A 13714-nucleotide genomic window follows, 5' to 3' on the forward strand; every position below is an offset into this window, starting at 1 on the left:
TTTCAAAATTATTTTGCTTATACTGGTTTCTTTGCACTTACATATAAATTTTATAATCATTTCATGCATATCTGCAAAAATACTTGCTAGGATTTTGATTGGAATTGCATTGAATCAATGTATCAATTTAGGGAGGATTGATATCTTTCAAATACTGAATTTTTTCACCATGAACATGATATAACTCTCTATTTAATTCGTCTTTAATTTCTCTCAGTAGTATTTTATGCTTTTCATTGAATATATCTTGCACACATTTTGTTAAACTTATATCTAGATATTTCATACTTTTAGGCCATCATACTTTTTTACTTTAATTTCTCATTATTAATTACTAATGTATATAAATACAATTGATTTTTGTTTGTGGACCTTGTAGTCTGTGATTTTGCTAAATTTATTTATTAGTTCTAGTGGCTTTTTCTGTAGATTCCTCAGGATTTTTCCATGTAAATAACTATATTGTCTATAGATAAGAACATTTTGTCGTCTTCTTTTCCCATCTGGTGGCATTTATTCCTTTTTCTTTAGTTACTGCAGTGGCTAAGATTTTTAGTACAGAATTGGATAGAAGTGGTGAAAGCAGATATTAACTTGTTCCAGTCTTAGGGGAAAAGCATTCACCCTGGTGTTGTCGAGTGTATGATGTTACTGTAGGTTTTTCATACATGCCCTGTATCAAATTGTGGACATTCCCTTTTATGTATAGTTTGCTGAGAATAGGTGCTGAATTTTATCAAATGCTCTTTCTGCGTCTAATGAGATGATTGTGTAGTTTTGTCTTTTTTTAGTCTATTAGAATGTCATTACACTAATTTTTGACTATTGAACCAGGCTTGCGTTCCTGGAATAAACTCCACTTGGTCATGATGTATTATCCTTTTTATAAATTGCTGGCTGGATCAGCTAAAATTTTGTAAAGGATTTTTATGTCTGGTCGTAAGAGATAATGGTCTCAGGGATAATTTTCTTTTCTTGTGATATTTTTCCCTGGTGTTGGTATCAAGGTAATGCTGGGTTCATAAAATGAGTTGGAAAATATTCCCTCCTCTTTTATTTTCTGGAAGATTTTGTGTAGAATTGTTATTATTTCTTCCTTAAGTACTTGATAGAATTCACCAGTGAAGTCATACGGACTTGGAGTTTTCTTTGTTGGGAAGATTTTTACACATCAATTCAATTTCCTTAATAGATCTAGGGCTATTCGGGGTCTCTCTTTCTTGAGCGAGCTGTAGTAGTTTGCTTCTCGAAGATTTTCTCCATTTCATTTAACTTCCCAAGTTTATTGCAATAAAGTTGTTCATGATACTTCATTATTATTCTTTTAGTATCTTTATACTCTGTAATTATGTCTCCTCTTTCATTCTTGATATTGATAATTTGTGTCTTCTCTTTTTTCCCTGATGAGTCTGGCTAGAAATTTATCAACATTATTGACCTTTCTAAGAACTAGCTTTTAGTTTTGTTGATAGTCTCTGTTTTTGTTTGTTTGCTGTTTCATTGATTTCAGCTATCTCATTATATATTTCTTTCTCCTTGCTATTGGGTTTAATTTGCTCTTTTTCTAGTTTCTTAAGGTGGAAGCTTAGATCATTGGTTTTAGGCCTTTCTTCTTTTCTAACGCGAGCATTTAAAGCTCTAAATTTACCTCTTAGCCTCACTTTATCTGCATTTTTTCTTTTTTTTTTGAGGAAGTTTAGCCATGAGCGAACTACTGCCAATCCTCCTCTTTTTGCTGAGGAAGACTGGCCCTGAGCTAACATCCCTGCCCGTCTTCCTCTACGTTATGCGTGGGATGCCTACCATAGCATGGCTTGCCAAGCAGTGCCATTTCGTTACCCGGGATCAGAACCGGCGAACCCCAGGCCACCGAGAAGCAGAATGTGTGAACTTAACCACTGCGCCACCTGGCCGGCCCCTCAAAGATATTTTTGATGGGTAGAATTCCACGTTTCCAGTGTTTTTCTTATACTATCTACCTTGTGTTGGGGCCTCCATAATTTCAGATGAGAAGTCTGTTGTCATTTTTATTTTTGTTGTTCTGTACATAATATGTCTTCCCCTGCCCCCGGCTGCTCTCAGATTTTCCCTTTATTACTGGTTTTAACAATTTATTTATGATGTGCCTTGGTTTTTTTTAATGTTTGTTATGCCTGAGATTCATTGAGCTTAGATAATGGGCTTCTAGTTTTCATCAAAATTCAAAACTTCTTGGCTATTTCTTCAAATATTTTTGTATCCTCTCACCCTTTTCTGAGACTCTCATTTTATATATGTTAGGTCACTTGATAATGTCCCAAAATGAAGCTCTGTTTTTCTCATTGTCTGTATATTTTCTGTTGTTGTGTGTTCAAGTTTCCTGATCTTTTCTTCTTCAGGGTATAATCTGCTAGTAATCCAATTCCGTGTATTTTTCATTTCAACTATTGTTTTTCTTCGTATCTAGAAGTAACATTTGATTCAGTTTTATGTCTTCAATTTATCCTTATTATGTTTCTGTTTTCCTCTACCTTCTTGAACATATGGCATGAATTTACAGTAGCCTTTCTAATATTGTGTCTGCTGATTCTATCGTTTCATTCCTGCATCTGTTTCTGTCAGTCAAATTGTCTCCTGGCTATAGGCCATTTTTTTCTTGCTTCTTTTCGTGCCCCTATGATGGTTCTTTCCCTGGCCTCAGGTGGTTTCCTCTTGTGCATGTGCAGAATAATACTCGGCCAAAGTTTTAAGGGGCCACTGAGTAGACTCTGGAGCTCTCCTTTTGTGTAGCAACTGCTGTCCAGTATTCTGCTTCACAAATGCCAGTTGCTTTGGCCTCCCTACAGGCTCCATCTGACTTTCGTGGGCCCTGTGCACTTCTGCCATTAGGAAGTTCTGGGCTTAGTTCTTTTTCTTCCTCCTCCACGCAGGTTCCAAACAGGGCAGATTTCCTAAGGGAGAGATTGGTTACGTATTTGTTGCAGGCATCTCCCTCTGTTGGAATTTTGTCTCTTGCGTACCACACAACTACACAAGGTTGCCTTTTCACCTCCAGCTACCTCCTCCTCCAGTGTGGCTCTTTGGGCTTTTGACTGAGAGCCTAGTAGTGTCTGTGTCACAGCCCTGCGAACACAGCCTTTGGATTTTTTAAGTCTAGCTCTTTAGTCTCCTGCCTCAAGCAACTTCAGTATTAGGCAGATGCATTGTGGAAAATGAGTTGCACATTTTGGGCATGCCTCTTTCTCTGTACAAGTACTTTATGTTCTAAACAAATCATGACGCTCTGAGAGAGTTCACTCTAGCTTCCTGACCCAGTCCCTCCAGCCTCCTACACCACCTTAGAACACCACAGATGGTCCCTGGGGAAAACTAAACTGGCATTTGGTTTCTTCTAGCTTCTTATCTGCTGCATGTGCACCAAAAACTCTGATCATTTCACTTTCCCCCAGTAGCATCCTTCTGCTTAAGCTAAGCCCAATCTTTAACACATGCCCCAAAGTATCACATACTCCCAGAAAAGATAATGTTGGCAATCATCAGTTCACCTTCAACAGCTCTTCCGTCTCTGGAATTTTAGTTCCTGTAGTCCTTGATGCTTCCACAGCTCTCCAATGTCTTTACGAATGTGATTTTGCAATTTATTCATTTTTTTCCAGTTTTGCAGCAAGAATACAAGCCTTATGGGACATATCACATCCTACTCAGAAGTGGAAGCCAGGCAGAGATGGTTTAAGACCCTCTTTTCTACCTAAGCACATTTTTGCACCTTTGCCCGGTGTTACTTCTCTTCTTTGAGTCCATAGTTCATGACTCTGCCAGCTGCCAATCTCTAGTCTGACATGGAAAGTGGGTACTGAGCCTTTGGCTTCGGCATGCCTGGGTTTTGCCTACCTGGGACTGATCTAAGCCTGATTTGCATTCCAGTCTGTTGTGTTCATTTTACAGGACCAGGATTAAAGCCTCCAGAGGAACGGACAATTGAATACCTAGAAGAAGTTGCAGTTACTTTTGCCAAAGGACTAGCTGATAAGAAAATCTCTCCGAAGAGAGACAAAGGATTGGTGGACAGTGAGTATCATTATTAAAGAACAAAGGCAAAGTTTCTTTCCTGGGAGTTTAATTTTATTTGCTGTAAAATTATTCAAAATAAGGAAGAGGTAAATGCATCATTTACTCTAGGCGTAAAGTCAACCTTAAGGGGTGCAACAACTCTGGGGTCAAGTGCTGAACCTTACGCTGGTTAGTTAAAGACATTTTTTAAAAAATTCTTATTTTGGAAAATTTTAAACATTAATATAAAGGTAGAATAGTACAATAGTGTAATAAACACCCATATACCCAACACCCAGCTTTAGCATTTATCGACTAATTAAAGCATGTTTCAAGAAATGCTTAGATTGAAATTTAAAGTTTGTATATCAGAGTAAAGGGCAGTTCTTTCAGAGAGCTAGAATTAGTGCATTTTTATAGAGTTTATAGAACAAACTAACAAGGAAGGCTAGGCTCTTTCCAGTAAATATCTAAAAGCATTTTACCTTACAGAATTGACATCGGTCGCCATGGGTATTCCATTTGTCAGGCAACAGATTTACAAAAAGGTGGAAGAAAAAGTACGAAAGCAGACCAAAGGCCTTTATCCTGCACCTCTGAAAATAATTGATGTGAGTCTTTATCTACTCCCACATTTCTCCTATTTCCTCCTTTTGTATAAAGCAATGCTCTTTACTGCCATTCTGGACCATGTATGTCAGTACTAATGTTCTTAATTCTGCTATTAAATTACTTACCAAAAATAAAAGAAGAGCATAGCAAGCTATAAGCACTCATATAAAGTGATATATTTAGGGGCTGGCCCCACGGCTGAGTGGTTAAGTTCGCGTGCTCCGCTGCAGGCGGCCCAGTGTTTCGTTGGTTCAAATCCTGGGCGCGGACATGGCACTGCTAATCAAACCATGCTGAGGCAGTGTCCCACATGCCACAACTAGAAGGACCCACAACGAAGAATATACAACTATGTACCCAGGGGCTTTTGGGAGAAAAAGGAAAAAAATAAAATCTTAAAAAAAATAAATAAATAAAGTGATATATTTGGGGATGTTTAGTGCAGGCATACTCAGTAGTTGTTGAGTTCAAACTACCAGTTATAAACCAGGAAAAGAACCTGTGTTGTATCAGTATAACAAGGCCAGTAAAATATTGGGCATCAATTAAGAGGTAGTTAAAACAAAATTGATGACTGTATTCTATTCTTAGTCAAAACCATTGTGAATACCTGAAGTGTCTCATTGACTTCCCCATTGCCTTAATTATAAAAAAAATTTAATGATACAGGGAAGTTCTGAAAAAGATCAAGGAGGAAATTAAAATAATCACAGGGTTAAAGAAACTTCTATGTAAAGATAGACTTTAAAGCTTAGAACTCTTCAGTCTGGAAAGTCCAAGATTAGGGGAGCATATAATCAAAGACTTCAAAATTGGAGAATGGATCAGTCAACAAATGTATTTTGAGCAGAAGACATCAAAGTACATAAAATGTGAAACATGATCCCCCAACTCTGTTCATCTCACTGTCTGGGCAGGGAGATTAGACATGTTTATGTGGTAAACCAGATAACAGTATAAGGGACATTAACAGGCAGCATAGGATTAATGCCAGATAATGGGACAGAGGAAAATTGCTGAGGACACAGAGGAGGGAACACTCACTGTAAGCCAGAAAGATCAGGAAGAACCTCATAGGATTTTACCTGAACCCTAAGAAATGGGTAGAGAACAGGTGGGGGGAAGTAGTGCCAGGTAGGATGGGCATTTTGAGTAAAGTTACAGAAGGTGGAAAACATGAGACTCTTCAAGGAAGATTTAATGATCAGTTTTTGTAGGAGGATAGTGAAATGTCTGCAGAGAGGCAGATTGAAGCTAGATTTTAGAAGCTTGTCAATAATGAGTTGAGAAATTTGAGCTTTGTCCTATATGGATCATAGAGAACCATTTTCATGGTAGTGAGTAAAAATGGATTAAAAAAAGAGAGAAAGTAGAGCAGTGAACTAGGAAGCTATCTTGGTAATTCAGACTTGAAGTTTGAATAAGAACTGAGATATGATAGTAAAAGTGAAAATATGAAGGTAGTAACAGACTTGCCCAAGAGAGGATATGAGCTAAGTTTTAAAAGTGTTGAGTTTAGCTATTTCAAGAAATTCAAGGGAGGCCGGCCTCCTGGCATAGTGGTTAAGTTCAGTGCACTCCGCTTCAGTGGCCCAGGTTTGGATCCTGGGTGCAGACCTACACCACTCATCAGCCACGTTGTGGCAGCAACCCACGTATAAAGTGGAGAGGAAGATTGGCACAGATGTTAGCTCAGGGCTAATCTTCGTCAGCAAAAAAAGAAAGAAAAAGAAAAGAAAAGAAATTCAAGCAACAGTAATTTAGACAGAAAAGTCAGATTTAAGGATGTAGATTTGTTTACTTGGGTTTTTGTCATTCCTATAAATTATGATGATGAGTACAGGGTCATTTCTTCATGTTTTATACTTGCCGTTGTATTTGGGATAGTACTTATCCCAAATGTTAAATTGAATTTCATAGAGTTCATGATTAGTATGGTAAACTAGAGGATGTGCCTGAGGAAGAATGCAGAGAGGAGAAAAGGGCTGAAATTGGAACTTTGGGGATCTGCCTGCATTTAGAGAAGAGAGAAACTAGAAGAGTAATTTAAGTAGGAGGAAAGGTAATTAAGAGGAAAAGGTAAGCCTATTGGACTTGGAAGGGGGTAATGACCACTCTTTCTCTGACAAAATAACAGGATTCAGAGGTGGATGAGGAGGTGGAGTCTGAGCTGTGGAACCTCTGTGTTCTTTTCCTATTCTGACTTTTTAATTCTCTTTCTTCTATTTTATTTCTTTCCATTTCATGCTAGGTTTAGCAGTAGCCTGAGAGGTGGAGGATTGAGTGAGTCCCATGCAGCCAGGCACTCAGTCTCTTCCCTTTCTCCCTCCAGTCTAGGCTCTGACTGACTGTGAACACTAACACCACTAGCAGTTTTCTTCAGCCTCACTGTACATCTCCCCAATCCATTCCAGCGGTGAACAAGGGCTTTTATGTTTTTTAGGTCGTAAAGACTGGAATCGAGCAAGGGAGTGATGCTGGCTATCTCTCTGAATCTCAGGTAAAGTTATTTGCTTTTAATTTTTTATTAGATACAGGAAAAGCCAAGATCTAAAATCCTGTATAAAGCTGAAAAAAGAAAAAGTATCCAAAGCCTAGTAAAAATTTTTCTGCCAGTGGTTATCGTTTCTTATCACTAATCTCAGTGAGCAAGTGGATGCTGAGAAAACCCTGGTGCCTGCAGATGTTTGCGCTTGTTCTCAATAATGACGGTGTAACTAGGAAGAGCAGGGACAGAGTCCTAATCCTTTCCAAAGGAATTACTTGCATATTTTTGTTCTGTAATTGGGCTGGTTTTGTTGTGATAAAATGAAAGACATTGATAGAAGAATGTGTTTCTTACTTGTTAGAGCCAGGAGCTAAAACTTTGAAGCCCAGCTTCTCTCTGGTGAGTGAGAAAATAAAAGGAGGCACTGGCCCCAAGGCCAAGTGGTTAAGTTCACACGCTCCGCTTCAGCGGCCCAGGGTTCACCAGTTCAGAGCCTGGGCGCAGACCTACGCACCACTCATCAAGCCATGCTGTGGTGGCGTCCCACGTTAGAAGAACTAGAATGACTTACAACTAGGATATACAACTATGTACTGGGACTTTGGGGAGAAAAAAAGAAAAGGAAAGGAAATGTTTTGTACCTACTTAAAAAAGACGACAGAAGGGATGCATGAACCAGCCTCACCCCTTCCACTTTTCTAACAAGTTGGTGGAGTTGTAGGTTTACGTGGTTTGGGTTGTTTTTAAGTTGTAAGCAATCATTGAAGAATGATTGCTCTTTGCTAATAGGACAGAAAATATCTGAAGAGCTCAGGACAAGTGCCAGAGAAAACATTTTCTGCACTAGGTCACTCATTGCTGTGCACTTCTGATTTGTTCTTTTACATCATGACCAGGGACACACGCATATGTACAGAGAAATTGAAGCATAAATTTCACAGATCAATAATTCTCCTCGCTATGTACATTGTATTCAATATTTTCTCTCCATTCTACTTATCACAACCCACTAAATTCATGACCACTTGTGGATCTCTGCCCACGAGTTGAAAATGGCTAATTTGTTGAATAGAACCTGGTGCCTCAAGATCAGGAGAACATTGTTTCATGTTCTATTAGGACAGGAAAGCAACTTGATTAACTAGATTCCTTCTCTGAAATACTGTTTGTAACCATGTAATCGTACCAGTAAATTCTAGTAATATTGATGGTGATAATAGCTAACATTGAGACCCTAGTCATTTTACTAGTTCTCATTTCATTCCCACAACAATACTGTAAAATAGATATTGTTTTTCCCATTTTAAGGATGGAGAAAGCTTCACAACTGGGAAAAGACGGAGCCAGGATTCATCCCCAGTTCTGTCAAACCCAAACTCTAAATCTCATGCTCTTAACCACTAAGTGGAGACTTGCTCTCCGTAAGTGTCATGGTGCTGTTTAAAGTGGTGGGTGTCACGTGGGACAGCCTGCTACACGGAAAGAGAGTGGGAGTTGGGAGTTGTGCTGCCTGGGTTCAAACTCCATTTCTGCCACTTTAAGGCAGTGTGGCTTTGAACAAGTTCTCTTAATTTCTCTGGGCCTCCTCTCCCCAATCTTTAAAATGAGAGGGTTGGTTGAGATGGTTGTGAAGGTCCGTTTTGGCTCTGACTCTCTAACTCTACGAGAAAGATTCCCCAACCTCCGGTGAGAGAATGAGAGCTCATATATCCAAAACCTTTTTCAAAGCAGTAGTCGGAAAGTGCTGTGGATGAGAAGAGTAAAGAAAGGGTCCATCAGGAGAAGACAGACAGACAGATTCCACAGCACAGGCACTACTGAGACCCCGGAGGACCTGAGGCTTTGTGTGTCACCTCTGCACTGCAGAGAAACCCAGCAAGAGACTACCTCACCAAGACTCTGAAGTTCTGCCTTTTCTTGTTCTTCTTTACTTTTCAGAAATTCGGAGAGCTTGCAATGACCAAAGAATCCAAGGCCTTGATAGGACTTTACCATGGTCAGGTCCTGTGCAAGAAGAATAAATTTGGAGCTCCGCAAAAGGAGGTTAAGTAAGTGAAAGTCTACCTAGGAAGCCCCTGTGGATTTCACCGCGTGCCAAGCTTAAAGATGTCTTTGAACTTCTACAGAGCTTCAGTCTTGCCCCAAACCTCTTCTGTCCTGAGCACATTGGATCCCTATTCCTACCAAGAACTTTTGGCTTTCACAATTCTGCCTGTGCTGAGTTTTCTCCAGAACTCTCTAACGGCTCCTATGGAGGCCTTCTTTTCTTGCTACTGATGTCTCCTAGATATCTGGTTTAGGTTCACACATGCTGGCACTGTCTAATGATCTTATCGCTTCCTGTGACTTGAGATACCATCTCTGGAAACTCATGTCTTCCTCATTAAAAAATATAAAGCCTTATTCTAATTGTTAAAGGCTTGTCCTTCTTTGAGCTTACAACCTAAGCACTGGAGATTCTACTTGCCTGTTTCATATCTATTCTCTTCATCAAGCCTGTCAGTGTTATGCTGCCTAAATGGCTCTTCAGCATCTTAAATTTAATAATGTCCCTAAACTCACCTTCTGGCTCAGGGTTCTCAACCTGGGCATTGTTGCCCCCAGGGAACATTTGACATATCTGGAAACATTTTTGGTTGTCACAACTGGGGAGATAGGGATGCTAGTGGCCAGAGGCCAGAGATGCTGCTAAGCATCCTACAATGCATAGGACAGGCCCAACAACAAAGAATTACCCAACCCAAAATGTCAGTAGTTGGGGCCGGCCTGGTGGCGGAGTGGTTAAGTTCGCACTTTCCGCTTCTCGGCGGCCCGGGGTTCACCAGTTCGGATCCCGGGTGCGGACATGGCACCGCTTGGCACGCCATGCTGTGCTGGGCATTCCACATATAAAGTAGAGGAAGATGGGCAAGATGTTAGCACAGGGCCAGTCTTCCTCAGCAAAAAGAGGAGGACTGGCAGTAGTTAGCTCAGGGCTAATCTTCCTCAAAAAAAGAATAAATAAAAGAAAAGAAAAAGAAAAAGAAACAAAATGTCAGTAGTGCCACAGTTGAGCAACACTGCCCTTGCTGAATTACTGTGAGGGATTTAAGAGAAGCAGCTGTAGTTACTAGCTTCTCTGTCCCCTCACCTTTAATGAGATTACAGTCCCAATTAAAAGATAAAATGGATAAGAAGTCTGGATGAAATAGGTAAGACTCTAGCCTAGAAGGCTGATTTCCACATGGAATATGAAATAAAACCATAACTACTTCTCCTGCACATGCAGTCATCAGCACTGGTCCTTGCATTTGTTCCAGCTGACCCTGACAGTGTCTTGCATTCACTGGGTGAATGTTGCAGTAGAATAATGATGCCACTTAAATCTGCATCTCTTCACACTTTCTACAAAAGCCAAACAGATTAACAAGGACAACAAAGCCACCCGTTCCCATGTGCAGCATAGATGGAAGGCAGATGCTTCTGCTACCTTTTAATTATGTAAGAGGGAAACTCGACTGTAACAGGAAATAAAAGAAGCAAAAGAGAAAAATATTGAGTCCTGCAAAATCACAAAACCATGTGACACACCACCTCCTTCCCCTGCCTTACCCCAGTTATTAGGGAGGGTGAGCATCTTTATTGGCACTTTGCTTTCTGCTTTTGTGAATTGTTTTAAAGAAGCCTTTGCTCATTTTACTGGATTGTCTTTTTAAATTGATATATGCATCATCTTCATATTGCCTCGTAGTAATCCTTTGTCAGCTATTTCTGTTGCAAATTTCTTCCTATTCTCTTCTTCTCAATTTTGTCAGGTCATTTGTCAAACAGGAATTTTTATTCATTTATTTATTTATTTTGAGGAGGATTAGCCCTTAGCTAACATCTGCCACCAAGCCTCCTCTTTTCCTGAGGAAGACTGGCACTGAGCTAACATCCACGCCCATCTTCCTCTACTTTATATGTGGGACGCCTGCCACAGCATGGCTTGCCAAGCGGTGCATAGATCTGCACCCAGGATCCGAACCGGTGAACCCTGGACCACCAAAGCGCAGAATGTGCACACTTAACCGCTGCACCATTGGACTGGCCCCCAGAAATTTTTAATTTTGATATAGTAAATACATCAGTCTTTTTTTCAGTCACTATTCTTTATATTTTTCAGCCCCTATTCTTTATATGTCTCTACCCTATTTTCTCATTGTTCTCCATATAAATATGTGTATTATTACAAAGTTGCATTTGAGAGATGCTCCCAGGACTTGAAATTAGGTTTTCTTTTCAGGTCTTGAATATGATTTTTGGACGTTATAATAAGAATTGTTAGGAATGAAACTTTATCCTGCATTACAACTCAAATTTAGGTCTACAGTGCTGTCAACTTGGGCATCTTTTATGAAGAAAGTTGTTCTGAAAAAAAATTTTATAGTTATTTACTATGGGAATATGGCATATTGTTCCAGATCTATGGAAAACTAAAAAGAGTAATCACATATGATCTCTGGCCCTCAAAAAGCTTAGAATTTAATTGAGGAGACAAAAACAATATACGTGAAGCCATTCCAGAAGACTGTGGGGTAAGCTACATGGTCCTCACAGGTTCAAGAGGAATTCGGGGGTGGAAACAGCAGGATTGTTGGATTGATTGTTGGAGGGAGGGGCACAGTCTGGCAGCAAAGAAACCATCCAGGAGACTTTCATCTGCTCCAAGTGAGGAGTGATAAGGGCGCAGATTTCAGAAGTGAAAGATGACTGGAAAATGGTAAAATCACTAACAAATAAGTGGTTCGAAGAAGAGAGATTCGTCTTTGGGCTTATCACTGCAAGTTGGCTTTTCTTTGGAAAACAAAAATCCTTATCTTGACTTAAGCATAAACCGGTTTGTTGTGTTTTCAGTGATCTCCAAGCATGACTGAAGATCAATAGGATTCTGTCTTCTGGGGAAGACCAATTCTTTTGGACCTAATGGATTTTTGTGTTTAACTTTGAAAATCAATCATTTATTAAAGATGTATGTGTATAGATAAAAACTATTTGAAATACTCTATTGTTGTGCCTGCTTTAGTTGTTTATTGGATGATAACTTGGGCAGTCTCCCACTTTTACTAAAATGCTTAGGAGTTGTTTACCAAAAGTCATTTCATCCTTTCCTTTCAGGCACTTAGCCATTCTTGGTGCAGGGCTGATGGGAGCCGGCATTGCCCAAGTCTCTGTGGATAAGGGCCTGAAGACTATACTTAAAGATGCTACCCTAGCCGGGCTGGGCCGAGGACAGCAACAAGTGTTCAAAGGGTGAGCCTGCTCTCTGCCTCTGCCAGGAGTTAGAGTGTTTTTTGTTTTTTGCTGTCACAGGTTCCTTTTTCCTGAACATGATGAGTGCTAGATACTCCATAGTTAAGCCACCTTTCCTTTGATTTTTAGAAATGCTAATTCCTCCCTTCATTTTATTTTGTTACGGATATTATAAACCATTAACATCATTGGAATCTGTAATGCCATTTGTTTAAGGCTTTGGTATCAGACTAGAAGTTCTCATGTTTGTGAATGCTGATGGTTTCCGTTTCATTGCTGTATTGTTATGGAACACTGAAACCGCATGACTATGTGTCCTTGTGGAGAGAACTGAGATTAGGGTGTGAGATGTGCAGAAGCTGCACGGTGCAGGTCGGACTGGGGTCAGAGCTCCTGAACCATGTGTTTCTCGAGTGGCGTTACTGCAGAGGAGCAGTCAGCTGATCTGGTTCCACCGTGTCTGAGGCTTTACCACTGTGTCTCCGCCTTGCCTCTGAGTTAATAAAGGGTGAATATTATTCTCCCTCCTGCCCGCCACCCCTGCCTCCTTCTCCCGCACACACTGCCTGTTTTGCAGAGGGGGAAATGGAGCAGCAGCCTGGCCAAGCTGGGAATGGGTTTCAGCTCAGTTCTCTGCTCCAGTGTAATAGACAAGCACTTCGACTGTCCTGTGTGTGACTTTTAGCTCAGCAAACTCTTCTTGGTTTCGTAAATGGATTATGTAGCTTAAGCAAGTTTTTACCCCTTTTCTGCAGAGAAGCTCATGTATTCCTACCAAAATGCTATCCAGGACCTGGCAGGTTTAATAATTTTGGCAGATTATTGTAAGATAGCAAGGAGTTGAAGTAAAAGATTCTGACCAAAAAACGTGTGCTAGCTGACAGCCTCGCCCTGAGACTAGCATGCAGGCGTCCCTGAGCAGCGTTTCAGCGTCACCGAAATGAGGAGCTGCTCTAGAATAGCCTCCTGCCCGCACTCTCTTTCGGAGCCAGGTGTCCCACGTTTCCCTTTTTGCCTTAGAAACATCAGACTCGGGCAGGTGCCCCTCCCAGTGCTGCCGACCTGGGACACACATTTCCTGTCCTCTCAGGAATAGTGCCATTACGCATTCGAATTAGAGTCACTAATAATGTTTTCAGCTCTGACAGGCATCTTACTGCTGACTGCTGACATGATTGTCAGAAACCAGGAGGTTTGAACCCATACTTCTAAGACTGGAATACTTCTTTGAACTTATTTTGTGGCTTTAATTTTCCTTTTGGTTAAGAAAGTTAGTGAATGGAGTTTGGCTTCATTCTTCACTCAGAGGAAATC

The 13714-nt window shown here is 40.4% G+C and overlaps 1 protein-coding gene across 1 annotated transcript in view; it reads left to right on the forward strand.

Moving 5' to 3' along the window:
- The window catches only part of HADHA (hydroxyacyl-CoA dehydrogenase trifunctional multienzyme complex subunit alpha), a 46767-nt gene that overhangs the window by 22533 nt on the left and 10520 nt on the right, over positions 1-13714 (forward strand). The window contains exons 8-12 of the mRNA XM_001502783.5: positions 3925-4047; positions 4522-4640; positions 7085-7141; positions 9068-9177; positions 12266-12400. Coding sequence (XP_001502833.2) covers positions 3925-4047; positions 4522-4640; positions 7085-7141; positions 9068-9177; positions 12266-12400 — 544 coding nt within the window. The remainder of the gene's footprint in view (positions 1-3924; positions 4048-4521; positions 4641-7084; positions 7142-9067; positions 9178-12265; positions 12401-13714) is intronic.

Source organism: Equus caballus, chromosome 15 (assembly GCF_041296265.1).
Source record: "Equus caballus isolate H_3958 breed thoroughbred chromosome 15, TB-T2T, whole genome shotgun sequence".
In the NCBI taxonomy this organism is placed as follows: domain Eukaryota; kingdom Metazoa; phylum Chordata; class Mammalia; order Perissodactyla; family Equidae; genus Equus; species Equus caballus.